The sequence below is a fragment of the Ixodes scapularis genome, unplaced genomic scaffold, assembly GCF_016920785.2.
Source record: "Ixodes scapularis isolate PalLabHiFi unplaced genomic scaffold, ASM1692078v2 PGA_scaffold0__279_contigs__length_252992795, whole genome shotgun sequence".
Lineage (NCBI taxonomy): Eukaryota > Metazoa > Arthropoda > Arachnida > Ixodida > Ixodidae > Ixodes > Ixodes scapularis.
This window is the reverse complement of record NW_024609835.1, coordinates 1,066,799-1,086,164: the sequence shown is the minus strand read 5'-3', so window position 1 is coordinate 1,086,164 and position 19,366 is coordinate 1,066,799. Positions and strand designations below refer to the sequence as shown.

At 44.6% G+C, this 19,366-nt stretch overlaps 2 protein-coding genes across 2 annotated transcripts; one reads left to right on the top strand and one right to left on the bottom strand.

The window, feature by feature from the left end:
* Positions 1 to 1,351: 1,351 nt before the first annotated feature.
* LOC115314133 (GDSL esterase/lipase CPRD49-like) lies at positions 1,352 to 5,428 on the bottom strand. Its single transcript, XM_040222253.3, has 2 exons — positions 4,797 to 5,428; positions 1,352 to 2,136 (listed from the first exon to the last, which is right to left on the bottom strand). The coding sequence occupies exons 1-2, from the start codon at positions 5,250 to 5,252 to the stop codon at positions 1,930 to 1,932; spliced, it is 663 nt and encodes a 220-aa protein (XP_040078187.1). The 5' UTR covers positions 5,253 to 5,428; the 3' UTR covers positions 1,352 to 1,929.
* A 2,812-nt stretch (positions 5,429 to 8,240) lies between these two features.
* On the top strand, positions 8,241 to 18,423 carry LOC115318534 (vacuolar protein sorting-associated protein 26C). Its single transcript, XM_029978246.3, has 9 exons — positions 8,241 to 8,502; positions 9,442 to 9,585; positions 9,915 to 10,064; positions 11,484 to 11,564; positions 12,654 to 12,728; positions 13,326 to 13,406; positions 14,426 to 14,522; positions 15,190 to 15,315; positions 18,335 to 18,423. Exons 1-9 carry the CDS (start codon positions 8,449 to 8,451, stop codon positions 18,415 to 18,417), a joined length of 891 nt encoding a protein of 296 aa, XP_029834106.2. The 5' UTR covers positions 8,241 to 8,448; the 3' UTR covers positions 18,418 to 18,423.
* The last annotated feature ends 943 nt before the right edge of the window (positions 18,424 to 19,366 follow it).

The window sequence follows — 19,366 nt, the reverse complement described above, 5'->3', positions numbered from 1 at the left end:
GTACCGCAGAGACACAAGGAATTATCTTACACCACTTTTCTTTGCAAATAATGATTTGGCAGCGCTACAACGATAGTAGATAGTGCTGGCAAAAAAGGGCTGTCATTTGTGGCCCTCGAATTAGGAGGGTCAGCAACAGGTTTATAATAATAATCATCTTTATTTTGGGTGTCATCAGTCTTTATCTTGGATGCCCCGTGGTACACCAAAACAAACAATAAAACCAGCAAACAAAAAAATCCTAAACACACTTATAAAGTTAACAAACAAATAAATGTAAGATTATCCAAATGGCGACGGTACATTGCTACAGATGCAGATATATAAAGGCGAGGTGGAGCGATGGCATCATATGACTGAATCCCAGAGACGTGAGGTATTGCACAGTGAGCACACATAAAAGCATACGAAATGTCTGGTTACACACGAAGGAACATGAAACAGTTCTGCTCTAGTTTGCCTGTAGTTGTTTAGAAAGGCATCGGTGGACATCTTCACAGACTCCTTCTTTAAATAGGGTGGACATGCCTGCAAGAAGCAGTAACATCATTCCACATCGCATCGTATTTGCTATTACCCATGTGCAATAGGTGTTCGTTGCCCGTAGTAATTACTCTGCATGTGATGTGCAGGAATTTGTGGCTCCCGTGTCGACCAAGGCAATGAATTTGTGAGTCAAATATTAATGTCTTATTATTGTCACTCCCAATAAAAGGAATTTCCTTGCATCTTGTGGAAGTGGTACCTGCGCTCCGGATCATTTGTTTCCTGCAGTATTGCACCCAGGCCCAATCCCATGTTATTCAAGAAAGAAAATCAGGACGGCACGTGCAGTTGCCTGGTAGAAAAACAGCTTTTCTACCAGGCAACTAGAACCCAGTTATCTGGTAGCTGTGATGCTTGGCCGAACAATGCAAACAAAGAAATTGTTAGCTATCTGGGCCAGCAGCCTCTGAAAAGCATTCATTTAAGGATTAGCAGGAAAATAAGAATAAAGTGTTGGTTTCAAACTTTTGGACATAAAAGGAATAGAATACTAACTCCAGACGACTACTACTTATTTCAACCAGCAACAAAATTCATCACTGTCATTGCTGGTTGAAGGAAGCAGTCCACTGTAGTTTCTTTCCATTCTTTGTGTTAGAAAGTTTTTGTATAATCTACCGATATGGCCATACATCCTTCGACAGTAAAACAAATTTTTTTTTGAAAATGCTGTAAACAAATGCCTCCACAGTGCACTTCCAGCCTGTCGGAGTAATGAACCACGTCTCTGCAAACTGTGGTGTTCTCAATACAATGCTAGTATCAAGCTTAATACTTTGCGACAATTCTCTCAAGTTAAGCTTTTCCTTGTTGCACCAGTACACGCGGAGAAGCACTCGTGCTCTCGCTGTAAGTTTTCCCACATCGCACCGGTGCATGTGAAAAGCACCAGCTCTTTTTTGGTAACCTTCTCCACGCTGCAGAGAAAAGCCAGTGCTCTCGCAGTTAGCTTTCTTACGTTGCTCTGGTGCACGCAGAGAAGCACCGGGCATTATTTGTGGAGTGATCAGAAAGGAAAAAAGGGGCCCATGTGCGCTAGCTATTGTTGGGGCAGGATTGATATCAAATGCAGTGTGTTGATGTAACTACTAAGGTATAAGACAAATTGGCACCCCCCCAAATGTAAGTAAACAACATCAAACTCGATTTGTAATGCAGAACAGTTTATTCACATTATAACACAAAATTCCGATTCCCTCGAAGCACTTCAGACTCGGAAAGAATCATCGGACTGTGCAGCGCCTAGTTGGTGGTTTCTTCAGAGCCAATTTACACAAGTAGCAACTTGCTCAGTTTTCAAGGGGCCTTGTTTTTGGAGCCTTCTTGTTACCAGATGTGAGGCCCACAAACTTTTTGCTATAATTCCCCACCCTCTTAGAAAGACTATGTCGTCAGATTAACAAAACTTTGCTGGAAACGTCGGAGAATTCTGAAGAGACAACATGGCGCAGTCAATAGGGCACCCTTGATGGTCCACCCGTCCCACGAGCGGGTCCCTGGCATTGCCTCCTTGTGGTCCTGCTGGACCTTGGCCCTGGCCACCTTCTCCTGGATGCTCCGTACTTGCTGGCCCATGAACCCAGCGAGGACCTGCACACGGTACTTGACATTAGCACCAAAGCTGATTGTCAGCTGCAGTCACCTCACTCGTTCAAACTGTTAAAGATGTTGCCTTGAAGATTTCACAGAAAAGGTGCTGCGCCTTTAGCTTTACATACAAGGCACCTATGCCAAAACGTCTAACTGAGACCGGTTGGCATCTCGACTGGTTAGAACTGGAACTAACTGGTCCCAAGTTGGAATTGGCTGTTATCAATAGGAGTGCAACTGGGACTAGCTGAGGGGTCAACTGGCTTGACTATGCCCAGATGGGGGACGGGTAGGGGTAACTAGGACCAGTTAAGGAGTTAACTGGTTGGAGGGATTCCCACGGGAAGTTTCAATTGTTTTCCCATTCCCTGTTAGGGTTCACATGCCGTGTCCATTTCGACAAGATGGGGGTGTATTGATCTTTGCTAGTGAAGGGAAAAAAAAACTTAAATATATAGATTTACAGAAATGGGTAAACCTTTAATTACTAGGTATACATTTATGTATTTAGAAAAATATGTCAAATTTTAATGTACATATCCTTTTATAAATTGCAATATAATTAGTGGCATAAAAAATATTTACTTAAATCAACATTTATGTACATGTATAAAAATGTATTAAACATTGAAGCAAAGACCTACTCCCTTTTTTTTTAAATCGGACCCAGCAGGCCGTTGTGACACGCATGCGGATTAGTTTTGCGCGTTGTCGACAGATGGCACATGTGACGCAGTGAAAAATCACCAATCATGATTTTTAACGATGATGAAGTTGAGAGGCTGAAGGTACAGAATATTACAGTTGAGAAAGCTAGTAAATACAAGTACCTAGGAGTATGGATATGTGATGGTGCAGAATATCTCAGTGAGCATGAAAAGTATATAATAGGTAAGGGCAACAGAAATGCAGCTGTAATGAAAAATAGAGCACTTTGAAATTACAACAGGTATGAGGTGGTGAGAGAGATTTGGAAAGGGGTCATGGTGCCTGGCTTGACTTTTGGAAATGCAGTGCTATGCGTGAAATCCGAAGTGCATGCGAGACTAGAAATAAAACAGTGCAGAGTAGGTAGGCTGGCTTTGGGGACACATTGCAAAACACCAAACCAGGGAGCTAGTACAAGGAGACATGGGATGGGCGTCCTTTGAGAGCAGGGAAGCGGTGAGCAAGATAGAATTTGAGGATTGGTTGAGGCAGATGGATGGGTGGCAATGGGCACAAAAGGTTTTCAGCTATTTATACATGAGGAGTATAGATACAAACTGGAGACAGTGCACTAGGGAGTCAGGAGGACAGTTTTTAAGGCTATAGTGGACTTAGGAAGAGCAGGTGTCAGTTAAGGCCACAGAAAGAGATTGGTGGCTAGAGAGAATGCAGACAAAGACAGCTCTGGAAAACTATAAATTAAACAAAACAGTTATTGCCAAAGAAAGCATTTATGACCATTCTAGGGGAAGCTCATTGTTGTTTGAGGCGAGGACGGGTGTACTGCAAACCAGAACACACAGAGCGAAGTACCAGGAAATGGATACAGTGTGCACTGCTTGTGGAGAGGAGGACGAGACGGCTGAGCACTTGATACTTGATACGAAGAGAACATAGATTTAATAAAGTCATTGGGTTTTAGAAACAGCGAAGGAACAGTGGATTTCAAGACAGTAGAGATTACCAAGCAAATATTAAGTGAATGGTGGCAGAAGGCGAGAGAAAACTAGGTATTTTCTTATTAACTGATGGCAAGGGTGTTTTATAGCCTCACTTTCTTTGCAGTGCGGAGTGAATATAGCTTTCACCTTTAAATATTCTAAGCTTAAATGGTAAAACAGAATGGCTAGGTGGCGCAAGCTACCGCCCGATCCAAAGGGCTCAGCCGGATTCATCCATCCGTCCATCCAGTGGTCGGTAGAGAAGGGAAACCATCGCCAAAGTTGGTGTATTGATAAACGTGTCGTTATGAAAATGTCAAAACCATATCTGCGCTTCTTGCGACCCAACGGTGAACTTCGAGGGCAGAAAGATGCAGTTCAACGACCGGAGGGCAGCCAGGGAGAAACCAGACGGAAGAGAAAACAGCCGCGGAGAGCACAATGGTAAAAATGGCGGAAAGTCTACCCGAACTGGCAGCTGTTGTGACACAAGCAATTGGAATTGTTTGATTGTAAGGTGGGAGCGCAACCGCATCCTATCAGGACTTCACCTGCGCAACGCGGAAACACGGGTGAGCACCTTTCTTCACGCGATGGAGAGAAGCTAGGGACGTCGTCACGGGTGCTGACAGACGCCAGCGGCAAATTTTTCACCTCGCACAAATACTCGCTCTGAAAGGGCGATTCAATCGTCGCAATTAGCTAACGAGGCAACTGAAGCGGTCCTTAGAGCTACGCTGTGCTTCCTTCAATCCGGAAACGTGAACGTCACCGAACCTATTTATTTTCATTCTCGGTTTTTGACAATAAAGACTGGTCAACCTTCCAAGTTGTGCCGTGTTTCGTTGCTGGAGTTGGCACCGTTCTGTCAACCAGTTGAATCCAACCAGTAATTTAGCTCGCCACGTGCGCAGGTCAATTTTCAGTTCCCCTTTTTACGGTGAGCCTTGCAATCGTAGCCGCCCTATATTCGCGCTCTTTAGTGCAGCGACATAACGCACGTGTGCATACCTTGTTGCCGATCCGGTTTGGGTGGACGCCGTCGCGGTGGATCCACTGGTGCCACTCGTCAGCTAGCCCGTCAAGGAACGTGAACCCTTCCCTGCGACACAACTCTCGCAGCAGCGAGTTCACCTCTCGGTAACGGTCATTCGAAGCCTCGATCTCTGCAGCGTGACTACGCTGCCATTCCAATGAGCAGAACCTATTCTCCCGTCTCGGAAGAACGGCAGAAAAGGCGATCTGCATCACTGGATTGCGTTCACAGATCTGGGCAGCTAGACGACGATATTTGTCGATGTACACGCTGGCACTAATATGGGAATTATTAGTGCCAACGTGTAGGATGACAACATCAAAATCGGGTAGCTTCTCAGACACCTGGGAAAACAAGTGCTCGATTCTAATACCACTAAACGGCGCAACCTCAACAGCCAACCGACTATTCAATGGCAAGTACTTCACCATCGAATCGCCGGCTACCAAAACTCGAGGCACGTTGGGGGTGCGATCAAAGCTAAAATACAAAGAGTAGCACTAGATACGGAAAAATGTATTGCTAAAAAGAACAAGACAATGCTAAACAAAACGCTTCAAAGAGTGCGAAAAATCAGTCAAAATAGCTTGCGTGACCGGAGCCGACAGCAGCGTGGCCAGGACCCGACCACAGAAGACTACAGCGGCAGACGCACATGGCCGGCCAGGCCGGCCACATGTCATAACAAAGGCAACATCCGGGGCTGGGGATGATACGTTACTTCCGGCGTCGAAGGAACGATTTCCACACGGCCGTCTCTCCTCCGACGCGACTACGTCACTTCCGGCGTCGGAGGAACGATTTCCACACAGGTCCCACTCCTCCGACGCCCGTCGGAGGAAGCACTTCCCCCAAACACGGTTACATTGGTTACATCATCAGAGCAGTTTTGTGAACTTCAACAATTCACGAACTTACCGGTGGAAAGATATTCACGTTCCTTTCGAAGCTTTCTTTTTGAAAAGCGCGCAGATGTACGGCCTCGCGTTAACGCTAAACTAAACCATATACCCGGCTTCGCCGGTGGGGCCATAGGGTGGGGCGCGGCTGGACGCGGTTGAGGAATACGAAACTGCGCAACCACCAGATTTCCGAGATTTCGACAGAAGGGAAGTTAATGCAACGTAATGAGTTTATTGCTTTTTATAAGCGTTAGAATAGCTAATAATTTAGTTTACAACGTTAAATTATTACTGTTTATATTGCTGAGAGTTTTCACTCTTCGCGTTACCATGGCAACGTTGCTTTCTTTCTCTCGTGTTCTGTCGCTGTCTTTTGCGTTCGTTCACTCGGGACCCAGGATGTCGGCGCACGGGATTTGCCACTCCTCCTCACCCACCTTTACCCCCCTGGCCTGCATGGTCCGCCGCTTGCGGCAGCCAGAATGTATGGGAAAATGGCGGACCTTTTCCTCTAGATTTAGTATATGATCTTGCACATGACGTCACTTCCGATGCCCTCCAGAGAAAAGGGGAAGAAGGAGCTCCCCTCTTATCAGGATCCTCCTTTGTGCCTCCCGGATTTGTACAGGCGTCGCTATTGGGCGCGTTCAGTAGCGCCTCCCTTGCCTCCGAACGGAGTGCCTCGAGTTGGAGTCATCGGAGCGCCTACTGAACGGCAAAAAAACCCGCGGCTCCAAGCCTGCTTCTACGCAACTTCCGCTCCCTCCCCTGCGCCAGACGGTCTCCGAATAAACTGGAAGCAGACGATGGCGAGCACGATCGCTTTTATTTGACCCCGGTATTGAAAAAGTCTTTACAAGGTCGTTGAAGAAAAAGCGGGTGATTGTACACATCAGCGCTGCTGTTCGAAGCGATGCAACGCGATCGAGCCCTTCGCTTGGCGGTGCAAAGGCAGCTACTGTTATAAAAGCCGACAAAAAACGTCGTCAGCACACGCAAAATACAGAGCTCAGCGAATCTACCCCGCCGGTTGCGATACTTTTATACGGCCATAAGTTTGTTCTGCCCTTCGTAACGAACTTCCCATAAAATGTATTCGTATACACACGGGAAGTTCGGCCGCGCTCGGCGATCAAGGTTTTGTCGGCCGAAGCGAGCCTCAGCCAACGTGCACCCCGATTTAGCTACGCAAACAAAACATTAATCGGTATCATGCTCTGCGTGAGTGTCCAAACGGCTTCCAAAGTCGCGTTCATACCCTGTTTTGTTCTGTTGAGCGCGGACAGGACTATCGTCAATTACCGAGTTTCCGTGCAACGGTGATCAAGACACAGCGTCAAATGAACGTTTGCGTTGTTTATTAGCATATTCAAACCAAACAAAATACGGTTCAATGCATTTTCCGAAAAGAGCCTTACCTGAAAAAGATATTCGAAAGCGTTATTCGTCTTACCTAGAGCACTTTTCATTAACAAAAGCGAGCAAACCGCGCACCCGCGACAGAACCGAAGCAGTTTATCCCGCCATATTGTTTGTTGTTTCCTCTTTTAGCGCCGGAAATCGTCGCCAGTCAGGAAATGACGTCATTTTAGCTCCTTTGACTCTACGTGCACCGTCTCCGGACTCGGTGCTTCGGAGCTTGACTCCGAAGCCCCGGAGTTACGTGCACCGGAAGTGACTTTTGGCCGTCCAGTGGAAGGAGTCAGTGACTCCTTGACTCCGGGGCCGCTACTGAACGCGCCCATTCTCCCCCCAGAAGATTATAGAAGATTAACCTGTCACTCAAAATTCTTACAAAAGCAGCTCCCCTCTCCTCCTTTTACTTGGTGTTCAAAAGTATGCGATGTGACGTCAATGCAAGGAGCAACGGGAGATGGTATGGAATCCAAATTGCAATCACTCCAATCCAATCCGATCCATACTGGGCTCTGGGCTTGGTCAGGGGGGTAAAGGTGGGTGAGGAGGAGTGGCAAATCCCGTGCGCCGACATCCTGGGTCCCGAGTGAACGATCGCAAAAGAGAGTGACAGAACACGAGAGAAAGAAAGCAACGTTGCCATGGTAAACACGAAGAGTGAAAACTCCCAGCAATATAAACAGTGATAATTTAACGTTGTAAACTAAATCCTGAGCTATTCTAGCGCTTATAAAAAGCAATAAAGTTATTACGCTGCATTAACTTCCCTTCTGTCGAAATCTCGGAAATCTGGTGGTTGCGCAGTTTCGTATTCCTCAACCGCGCCCAGCCGCGCCCCACCAGCGAAGCCGGGTATATGGTTTAGTTTAGCGTTAACGCGAGGCCGTACATCTGCGCGCTATGCAAAAAGAAACCTTCGAAAAGAACGCGAGTATCTTTCCACCGGTAAGTTCGTGGATTGTTGAAGTTCACGAAACTGCTCTGATGACGTAACCGTGTTTGGGACCCAGAGGGTCTGCCTGCATGGTCCGCCGCTTGCGGCAGCCAGAATGCATGGGAAAATGGCGGACCTTTTCCTCTAGATTTAGTATATGATCTCTATGGGCTTGGTTTCGCTGGTTTCGCCTCTGAACGCCGCGGGGGCGGCGTAGAATATGTAGAGTCTTACTATGGGTTGCGTGTTTTTCTGCTCTTCCAAAACGACAATTCAAAACTGAGTTCATTGAAACTTCGTGCCTGTGAGGATTGAGCTATCTGAGGTTTTAAAGCAATTGTTTTAAATCAGATTCAGACTTCTCCCATCGGCAGCATGACTACCTTGGACATCCGTCTCAAGAAGATAAACAAGATATACCACGAAGGAGTAAGTCCAGCCAACTTATCAGCTCTGGATATTTTCACACATCATGCGCACATTTGCGTTCGCCTTGGTTCCCCAGTAGCAAAGTCGCCTACCTGACTTGCTCAAGCCTACGTCGTGGCATTTTATTAGCTAGTGGTGTTACATTGCTGAGTTGTTTCCTCGGAAGCTAGCGGCATTTAGTCAACGTTCTACGAAAGAAATTTTCCCCAAGTCTATAACTTAAGAAAATAAAACAAGTTTTGTTTCTAGTGGGATTTAGAAGAAAATGGAAATTAAAGACACTCTTCAGCTGACTCACTTGAAGGTTAGCTGTAACAGGGATAACATTATTCCACTGCGAAAGCAAAGTCGTTATACCTGTCATATGGTCGACTCGTTTGTTCTAAAACAAATGTCAATTGAGTTTTTTTATTTTTTTTCTGATTTGTTTGGGTTTTAAGATGCCATCAAAGTATTCAGGCATAAGAATGTCAGATCTACCACACCTACCAAATGTGCGTGAATGGCTGAGAATGTTAGTATGGTTCTGCACTGAACATTATAAAATGCGAAAGTTGTCCTTTCTAAACCACTCACTGTCTTTTTCTTATTGGTCTATAAACTGGTGTAGTTTTTACATAACTTTCAGTAGTTGTCAGTGCTGCTATGTGGGCTGCCATCATCCCGGATGTCTGAGCCACACCACGAAAAATATAACAACAGTTATGAGCCGCGTTGAGTGTAGTTCACTCTGTGGCACTATACTTGAGTATAGTGCCACAAAAACACTGTAGCAGTCCAGTCGATTTTTAAGTTCAGTGTAAAAGGGTGTGGTAACAGTGCATCTGCATAGCAGATGCACTGTTGTCGCACCCTCCCACATTGGTACCAAGCTGCACAAATTCCTTTTCCTGTGGGGTTCGATGCTTTATAACCACCTTTGTACTTCCTTGCCTACAGGAAGATGTGGTGGGAGTGGTGGTGGTGGAAAGCCGTTCTGAGGTGAAGCATGAGGGCCTCACGTTGTCCCTCGACGGTAGCGCCACCATGCAGCTCAGCGCCAAGAATGTGGGCATCTTTGAAGCCTTCTACTCCTCTGTCAAGGTGAATTCCAACTACACTGCATCAATCTGAAATCGAACCTGTGCACCAATGCATGGCTGTGACTTCGCACAGCTGCGGTAGCGCCGCTCTCGCCATGACACACATGCAGACGCTGCAAACACGCGGTGCCCACACACGATGCCAGCAGACGCAGACTTGTTTGTAAACAGCGTGGTGGTCTATATCTGCCATCCACCTAAAATGCTGAGATGCTCAGCAGAGCAAGAAATGCTGTCATGTAAGGGGCCACAGCAGCCAAATGAAGTTCATTTACAAACCAATACTGCTTTCTTAAACGAGAGTAATCCTGCCCTTGCATGGACGTGCAGCCTGTGCAGCTGATCCACTACAGCCTGGAGGTGGCCAAGCCAGGCCGGCTTCCTGCGGGCAGGACTGAGTTGCCCTTCGAGTTTCCCCTGCGTCCCAAGGGGAATCGGACACTCTACGAGACCTACCACGGAGTCTTCATCAACATTCAGGTAAGCTGTTTTCCTACAGACCGTCTTGCTTGTGTCCGAATGATCCTCATTGCCCAAATTTCACCTGTTTCAACTGCCAGCTTGACCAAATGAGGTTGTTTTTTGTGGGCATATCGCACCATTGGTAAAATAATTTGTTGCATTTATGGTGCTTCTAGACTCACGCAAACCTTTAGTTCACTGCATCTAGGGTCACTCAGCGCTTGCAGAGTACTACATGAACAAGTTTCTACTCAATAGTGTGAGCTCCATGTCGATGCATGAGGAACAAATTACAGTGGCGACTACATTTTACCAAGAAGCTGCTTCTACTCTAAGAAGCTTAGACCCAAAGAAGCCAACTCTTTCTGTGGACATAGTGGCATGCATTCATTCCAAAAGCATTAGTGGAGATACATTTCATGGCAAATTATTTTCTTTTTATATAAACTGCATCGATCTGAAGGCGTCAATGAAGTGAGAAATGTTGGCTCTGAAAGCTAATTGTTTTCTGCCACATAGAGACAAAAGTGTGTGTCAGGCAACACATCATAAGTGTAGCATATCCTGTTTCATTTCTAGGACATAAGACACAGCATACACTGTCATCATTCAGCAGTTTTACTAGCCTTGCCTCCAGCTTGGCTTCAGCTAGACTGACTCCATGGGTATTGATAGGTCTGTTAGCGACCAGTGAGTGTGCTCGACTTTTATTCCTGGCACATGCTTCTGAGCATGGTATCCTGGAAACATTCATGGCATTTTAAACTTAAAGGGACACTGACACGCTCCAAAATGTATTTTGTATTTTTTGTTAGTCAATTCGTTATGGCATCAGAAGACTACCCAATCAATGTTTTGCTACAGTGTCACACATATTTTGAATAAAGTAAAATAATGCAACTGGTTGAAACTGAAATCGAACTAACCAAACCGAATATAGAGGAGGAGAGTGTTGCCGGAAGTCACGTGGCTGTGCAACTTTTATTTTTCAATTGACATATTTGCAGCTTTTAGAAGCCACGAAAAATGGGTATTATATTTTTCTTTTATTTTTAATATTCAGTGCGTGCCTTCAATGACCCATGACTTTGATTATATTTCTGATTATATTTTGTGTTTGTGTCTAAACCATAAGAAATGGCACGTGACCACAAAGAAGAGAGTGAGGCGACACAAACCGGCAAGTGCTCGATCGGCGGTTTTCAGGTGGAAAAAAACGAATTTCGAGCCACAGATTGTGTTCTGGGAAGTTTGGCTCTTATATGTCACATACAAATAAAAACCTTGGCGAGCATAAATACCCTGTCAGTGTCCCTTTAGGGTGAAAATATTTAGTGACTCTTGCCTTGCTTCGCTAAACCCGTGGCTGTGGAAGAAAACCACACGGTGAAGGAATAGAGGGGGACCTTGCTCAAGGCCAGATCTTCTATCTTGCAGTACCTGCTCAGGTGCGAGATGAAGAGGTCGCTACTCAACAAAGACCTGCACAAGACGCTCGAGTTCATCGTCGAGTTCAAGGTAACCTCCCGAATTGGCCGTTTTTCTTGTATCTTCGAAAGACGTCAGTTTATGAGTGTTTAAGGACCTCTATCATAGCCCATGTGTCTTCCTTTGCTACGGTCTTTATGTGGTCCTAAAAAGCTGTAACGAGAATACTAATTGGAAGAGATTTTTAGGGGGCTGCTGATATAAGCCGATGACACGTGAACGGGCTGTTAAATACCGTTTAAAGGGGCCATTCCAGTTGGAAGCACCCTGTCTGCTTTATTGAAGAACCAGAAGTCTTAGCTTTACTTCAAATGAACTTGATGGAACTCTCCACAAAATGTGAGCTCAGTATCTCAAGAGCAAGGCATAGAATTTGCATTAATGTGAAAATGGGGCAAAATCGGTGAGTGGCAAAAGGGAAACGTGATTAATGGTACGTTCAGCTTCGGAGGGTGATTTTAAAGTAAAATTATTATGTTTCTGTTATGTCTGGTTTCGGTTTTGATCGCGCAGTGGATGAAGGCGTTGATCGGGGCATACGGGCCACAGGATCCGAGCACGCACACACTCGCGCGTCACGAGAGCGTCACGAGAGCGAAAAAGGATAAACCTCATGTATTCAGCGATGCCGTTTCCGTATTTACCAATACGAGTTTTCATGTGCAATTGAGTTTACATGATTATAATTAGGGAACCTTCTTTATTGTGGTAAACTTGTGGTAAAACTATTTACGTAGTGCACATCTTTTCTTTTTTTGAAAGAAGTGGTCTTTTAGGTTTTGTGGCATATTTACTCTTGGTTTGTCACATATGTTTATTTAAATATACTGCAGTCTAACTAACCCAAACATTTGGGAACACACCCAGAAGAATATAGAATCATGGAATCAGTAAACTGGAAGTGAAGATTTTTGAGGCCAAACTATGTACAAGTTGGGTGGTTTGACCTGGAGAGCTGAATACTATGTAGAGCTTGTGGCTAATAACAACTCTTGTCACTAGAGGCAGGTGCTATCACGGTGGTTTTTTATTTTTTGAAGGGTGGCTGCCGATATTGCCCAGCGCTTGGCTGCACTTTTCGGATCATATGGTGATTATCTTGTTATCTTCTATGTATAGGAGGGATCCGAGAAATCTGTGCCTGTTCCTGTGAATATCAACATTTCTCCAGAGTCACTGCAGAATGTGAGAGATGTGAGTAAGACTAAAGTTTGATGGCATTCAGCTTTCCTCATAACCAGCAGGCATCTTTGCAAAGATTTATGGGAGACAGCTTTAAGGGCTGTTTTTCTTTTTACCTTTCTATCTTGTACAGTTTAGGCATAGCGGTGCTAATAAGGTTGATCGAAAGCCTGAGGTGAACTGCTTATTTCTAGAAGTAAATGTTTCTATGGATGCATAGGTAGTTTTTTATTTGTTAGATTAATGTTGTTATAGTTTTAAATATATTAGAATATTGCACAGTACTTGTATTTCTAGCTTTCGGCATTTGTTCTAAACAGGGTTTGGCATAAAAATTTGTGTTTATCCAAGATGCACTTTTCACTCAGTTGCATTAACTTTTCTGGCTACATATCTTTAGAAAGGAAGCCAATCCATGTATTGAATTTTCTATGCACACCTTTTTCGTCGGTTTGTCGGAATAATAGTTGCCATACATTCATCGGTGCCTTTTTGCTTAGTTTAGTAGAAATCGGAATGGGCAGACGCCAGAGTACCCTAGGACACGCATATTTCTGACTCGGCCTGGTGCCAGCATGGGAGTGTGATGTACTCTTTTTCCTTGGTCAGCGTTCCAAGGTGCCCCAGTTCCTGGTGAAAGGCAAGATCGACAGCACTTCCTGTTGCATCACGAAGCCCTTCACTGGCGTGGTGAGTGCTGCACTCGTGGCTCTCCTCTAGGTTCTTGTTGCCGGCTGCTGCTCCCTGATGCCTTGGGCACCCGGAAATGAACTTGTGCAACACTGGCAATGGCGTAGCCAGGAATATTTTTGTGGACGGGGGAGGGGCGGCGGCGGTGGCTGAGGTGCCTGAGGTGTCCACGACTTGGGATGTAGAAGGGGGGGGGGGGGGGGTCAAAATGCATGTGTATTTATAGAGTTGGCTGGATTTTAGGGGAAGGGGGAAGCTGAAGCGCCCAAAGCCCCTCCTATTGCCCGCAAGTGTTCCCGCCCTCCCCTTCACCCCCGCTATCCTTCTCGCCATTCAACAATACACACGTGTGCACATGCTCCCAATCTGCACAGAGGCGTCTGCCATTAAATTGGAAAGGCTCCCCATAGTCTGAGTTGCTTCCTTTCTTAAATCTAGGCTCTTCATTTGAGGTCGACTGTGCCGCTGCTAAATGGTTCTGGAATGAGGGTCGGCAGTTCTGGTTCTCTCAACGCACAAAGTGACGGCCTGGAGCTGAGCCGGTTGGTTAGACATGCTTACTTGAATACCAGCTAAACATTTAGGAAAAGCGATATTGACAAGAACCCCAGCAGTGTGGTTCTTTGTTTTCTTCTCTCCATCGCTTTTCCTAAACGTTCAGCTGGTATTCAAGTAAACACAAAGTGACTCTAGCTTAAACAGTACGGCTGAAAGCTGGATTGACACAAAACATAAAGAAACAGTCACGTTTCATGGCTGTGAGTTGCCTACATTTTGAATTAATCAAACTGAAACTTGAGATATAATGTCACCGGCTTGTGTATGCTGCTTTTTAAAGAATCTCTTATCCCAGATTGCTTTGGGGGCAGAACACTTCTATTCTGGAATATTTAGAGGCTAAACTATTGCTTAGAGGTTGGACCGTCTTCCGTTTGTTTGCACCCGAGAGTTAGAAGAGAGTAATGTGGTGACAGTGGGCTGTGGGGAAGTCTGACGGCGGTCTTTTGGCTCTGTGGCAGCTGTCGGTGGAGTCGTGCGACTCGCCCATCCGCTCCATCGAGCTGCAACTGGTGCGTGTGGAGACGTGCGGCTGCGCAGAGGGCTACGCTCGAGATGGTGAGTGTGGCAGCCGCCGGTGCACGTCCTGTTCACCACGGTGAATGTAGGAGGTGATCGGCGAAACATTCCCCCGAAGGTGTTTCGGTCGCGCGGCTTTCAGATTGGACGGTTCGATTCGCCAAGGTTTTGTGAAAATCTTGGAAGCTTGTTTATCTGGGGAAAATGTTTGCCAACGAGAGGTTCTTCCTTCCTTTCTTGCCATCTCCCTCTGCACTCGGGTACTTACGATAGTTATAGACACCTGCAAGATTGGGGCAGTGGTTGTTCAGGGCTCGACAGAAGGGCACTAGTGAACCTGTCTTTGGATATCGTTGTCGATATTAGTTGTCATGGCAACCTGACTTGACGAAAATAATGTTTTGTTGTGGCACTTGCTTGAAACAGTCTTTTATCTTTATAAATAGTAAATTTAATAGTAATACCATCTTATTAATCTGGGTGTCTCGATTTCCAAGATAGTCGTCATATGAGTGTATCCTGGAGCAGTGTACCTGTGCACCTTGATAAGTTAGTGCCTTCTCATTTAACTATTGTTTAGATGTAAAGGCTTGTCTTGTATTGTCTTTTTTCTGGGGTTGTTTTCAAAAGGATGAGTTTTCTAGCTCCTATTTACATATGTCATGCAAGAAAATGTTTATGTTCATCTCCATATTTAACTGTGCAGCGACCGAGATCCAGAACATCCAGATTGGAGAAGGCGACGTGTGTCATGGCATTAACATTCCAATCTACATGATCTTCCCTCGGCTGTTCACTTGCCCGACCCTCATCACCAATAACTTCAAGATTGGTGCGACCTTTTCTCTGTCTCTTGCTCTTACATGCTGTTGATTCTCAAAAGTGTTTTATTGAGTGTCACTTAATTTTATTTAAAAAAAAAAATACCCCCCAGAAAAACATTAAAATAACTAAATTATTTAATGCTTGGTTCTTGCCTCCTGCAATGAGGTCTCGGACTGCTATGTCTTTTATAACCTTGTGAAACAATATATTATATTTGCTTAGTCAGTTGAATGCTTGTTTTTCTTATAAAAACGTTAACTAAATCTTTTGTATTTACAATAGGAATTCACTTTGCACGAAGTACAGAACAGGATAATAGATAATTATCATATATTTGTAAATGGAGTAATTTTTATTGAACTCGTTTCAATTCAGTGCAAAAAAGTGTCGCATATGTTTAGAATGCCTAGACATCTTTCGTGCGAAAGTTCGGGATAATTCCGGTTTTCTTGTAAGTGTAAACCATCCTACTTATAAATAAAAAACTTGCACTTTTTAACAGGGCTTATGAGAGACAGTCTTTGCAATCACTAAAAGAATTTAAAATTGAGACACTGATCAAGCTTTCTCGCGAAGTAGAACCTTATTGATACATTCTCGATTGATACACTTTCGCGGTCGTCGCGTTCATGAATGCCAATCTCGTTGTACTCTCGTAGGGACATATGTACTAGTTTCTCGTTTGGGGTCTGTTTTCTTTCCCGTCTGTTGCGTCAAAAAACTGTTACTTGACGCAGCCAACGTCACGCATTGGGCCTCGGACCATGACCACCCTCTAACTTGTGCCCACTCACCCCCTTTCTCGCATCTTTTTCTTTTTGGCCTTAATTCTTACGCGGCCGTCGTGTAGGCACGGGTTTAGATTAGGTTTGAAATGGTCTTTCGCAACTTATTTGTCTTTTGGCGGCACACTCGTGAGCTTCTGTTGTGCTCGATTTTCTTAATTCCGCTAGTTTGATTTCAATTGTCAATTGTGGCGTCAAAGGAAAGCACCGACTTTTAAAGAGAAGTTATTAAACATTTGACGGCATCCCTTGTCGCCCTAGCTAAAACTCTCTCATTGATCCCCTGGCCACATCATCAACTTCTGGAGGATGATGCGAGCAATGAGATATATATTCGTGAGACCCTCTGCTAGATGACCGCTGCTTGTGATAAGGCAGAGCCAGGGTCTCCTGCTCCAAATAAGATTACATGATTATCATAGTAACCACTTGCCCCCATGTCGTGGTACTTTTGCTGCTCGTATCAAGCTTTCCAACTTTGCCTCGGGCATTGGCGTTCATCGATCTTCACTGCTTTGCGCCGACGTGCTCGGAGGAGCGGCTGAGACGGGAGAAGCATTTGGGGTAGCTTGATGAGAGTGGAAATTTTGCCTACTTTTAAAAGCCTACATTCTTTGGTCGTGTAGGCTGGCCTCCAAGTTCAGAAAACAGTGACAAACAATTAAATGTTGACTTATTTTTAGTAAATCTTCACACCTGTGAAAATCTCTGATATTAATTGTTGGGTGAGCATTGCTCCTTGTCTCGTCTATGGCTTCCCCAAAAGAGGGTTATTGATCATTGCTTCTTCACGGATTATACTTTTTTTTCTTCTGCGGTCTCCTGTAAAATTTGTTACGTGTTCTACCGAATCTGTATTCTGAGTTTGAAGACATGCTAATTTTTTTTTATTTATTTCCAATACTACTAACCCCATTCGGGGTTGTTGTAGGGTGGTACAGTTTGAAATATTACAATCAGAAAAATAATATTCAACACACAATTTGCAGGTAAATATTCAAAGCAAATATAGAAGTCGAGAATGAAAAATTAGTAAACAACTTCAATGCAATAGATACATTGCACTTTTAAAAACAGCATAAAATATTAGTTTATAATGAAAAGTGGGCATCTACGTAATCGAGGAAGATTTCAGTAGAAGAGGAATGAACAACATTTTGAGGCAGGTGGTTCCATTCGTTAATGGTTCGGGAAAAAAAATGAGTATTTAAAGCAGTTATTATGAGGGACGTCTTCCTCGTAAAGCTTGCCATGGTTGTACCGTGTTAATCGTTTGCTTGTATGGATGAGATAATTTTCTTTTGGTAGGTTGAAATGATCGTTGGCTGATTCGTATAGAAATTTAAGTCTTGCTGTTTTTGCTCTTTTTTCTAAAGAGGAGAGACCCAGTTGCCTGCAAAGTTCAGATGGAGAGACGTGCCTACTATACTTCTTGCAAATAAACCTCGCGGCCATTCTTTGAACTCTTTCTATCTTATTGATACCGGAGACTGTGTGGGGGAACCAGACGACGTTGGCGTACTCGAGCATAGGACATATTAAAGTTTTGTAGGCTAGTAATTTAGTGGCAGGAGATGCAAATTTTATGACTCGTTTAAGGAAACTCAGTTTGTTTAGAGCTTTATTAGTTGTGGAGTGAATGTGTGAGTCCCAACGCAAATTTTGACTTATATTGAGGCCGAGGTATTTGTATTCGCCGACTTGTTCCAAGAGGCTATTGCTTATCTGGTAAGGAAAGGAGTATTGTCTTTTATTGGTTATGGTCATAAATAGAGTTTTATTCGAATTTATTTCCATCTGCCAGTCGTGGCACCAATTTATGATGTGTTGAAGCGCATTATTTAGGTTAATCTGGTCATTTGGGTTATTTATTTGTGAATAAAGTATGCAATCATCAGCAAAGAGGCGAATTTTTACGTTCACATCTTTGATCAAGTCATTTATGTATATTAGGAACAAAAAAGGCATTGCATTACTTGTAGTATTTCCGTTTTCAAGCTTTAGTAATGCTTCATTCATCCGGCAGTCTGTTTTAGCAGACCTCACGAGTAAAAATGTAAAGCTTTCGTCATATTCAGGCAGTATGTTTCTGAAAAAAATTTTGTGTAAGCAAGCTTTAGCAGTATTGTAAAATGTCTTAGACCTTCGCATGACAATGTATATCATTTCCGATGTGAATATGACTACGTTGTTTACAAGGACATTGTAAAAATTCTTTCATCCTGTCTTCTTTTGTTGCAGAATTTGAAGTCAACATTGTCCTGGTCTTCGAAGATGATCACCTAATGACAGAAAACTACCCAATAAAGCTGACTCGTTTCTAGTTCATATACACCAGGAAGCGGTAATCGAAACATATTGCTCTCATGGCATACATAGGGTTCTTGTAATAGTTCCCATGGGTCAGAGCTCTCTTGCCCATGTTGATTCTTGTGGAGCCATCTGCCTACTATACTTCGTTTCAGCTTCCGTCCGAGCGCAGCCAAAGCTGCGTGTGGCCGTAGCCAATCAGACGCCGGCAATAGGTCAGGCGATCTCGCCTGCACCTTTGTATCACTCCGCTGCGCCGCTGGTCGTCCGCGCCGCCCTCGCTCGCCGAGTATTTCGTCTGCTACGGGTGTATCAACGCTATCGACTGCTACAGGTTTAAAAAGTGCCCTTTCACGTTCTGAAATTTAGTCACAGGGGATGTCAGTGCGTAGGCTGGCCGCTGCCGTCTGTGTCCGAGCTTTCCACCCGTTCGGCATAGTTACGAGATGTAAAGTACAGGTTGCAAGGTGCCCGATGACCCGGCCGTTGGTGTTTCCTTGCATTGTCTGGATATACCAGGGCTCGAGGCGTAGTCGTTTTCACCAGCTTCTCGGCGTTCATTGTGATCGGCAGGTAAAGAGGTGCCCTGACTTCGCCGCGTATCAGTGAATTGGAGTGGCCCGGACGCTTTTCTTGTTTACAACGCATTCGCGGTACGACGCGGCCGGAGTCTCCTGCCGAATTTGAAAGAACGCCCAAACCTGCCTTTGCGAAAGGACGTTCTGAAGCGACTCGATGAGGAAAGCAGCGAAGCACATTATTCGGCCATTACGGTAATTGCGGGAACGAAATCACCGAGAAAAACTGAGCGCTGCAGCCGTGTTGCCAGCGGATGTACGTGCTTCACCAAACCACATGCATTTACATATATTAATAAAACCATAAACTTCAGATATTTAGTTCCTTTAGTTGCAAATCATTCTCAGCAGTACATATCTGGAACATTGTGCAATGTTTACGTAC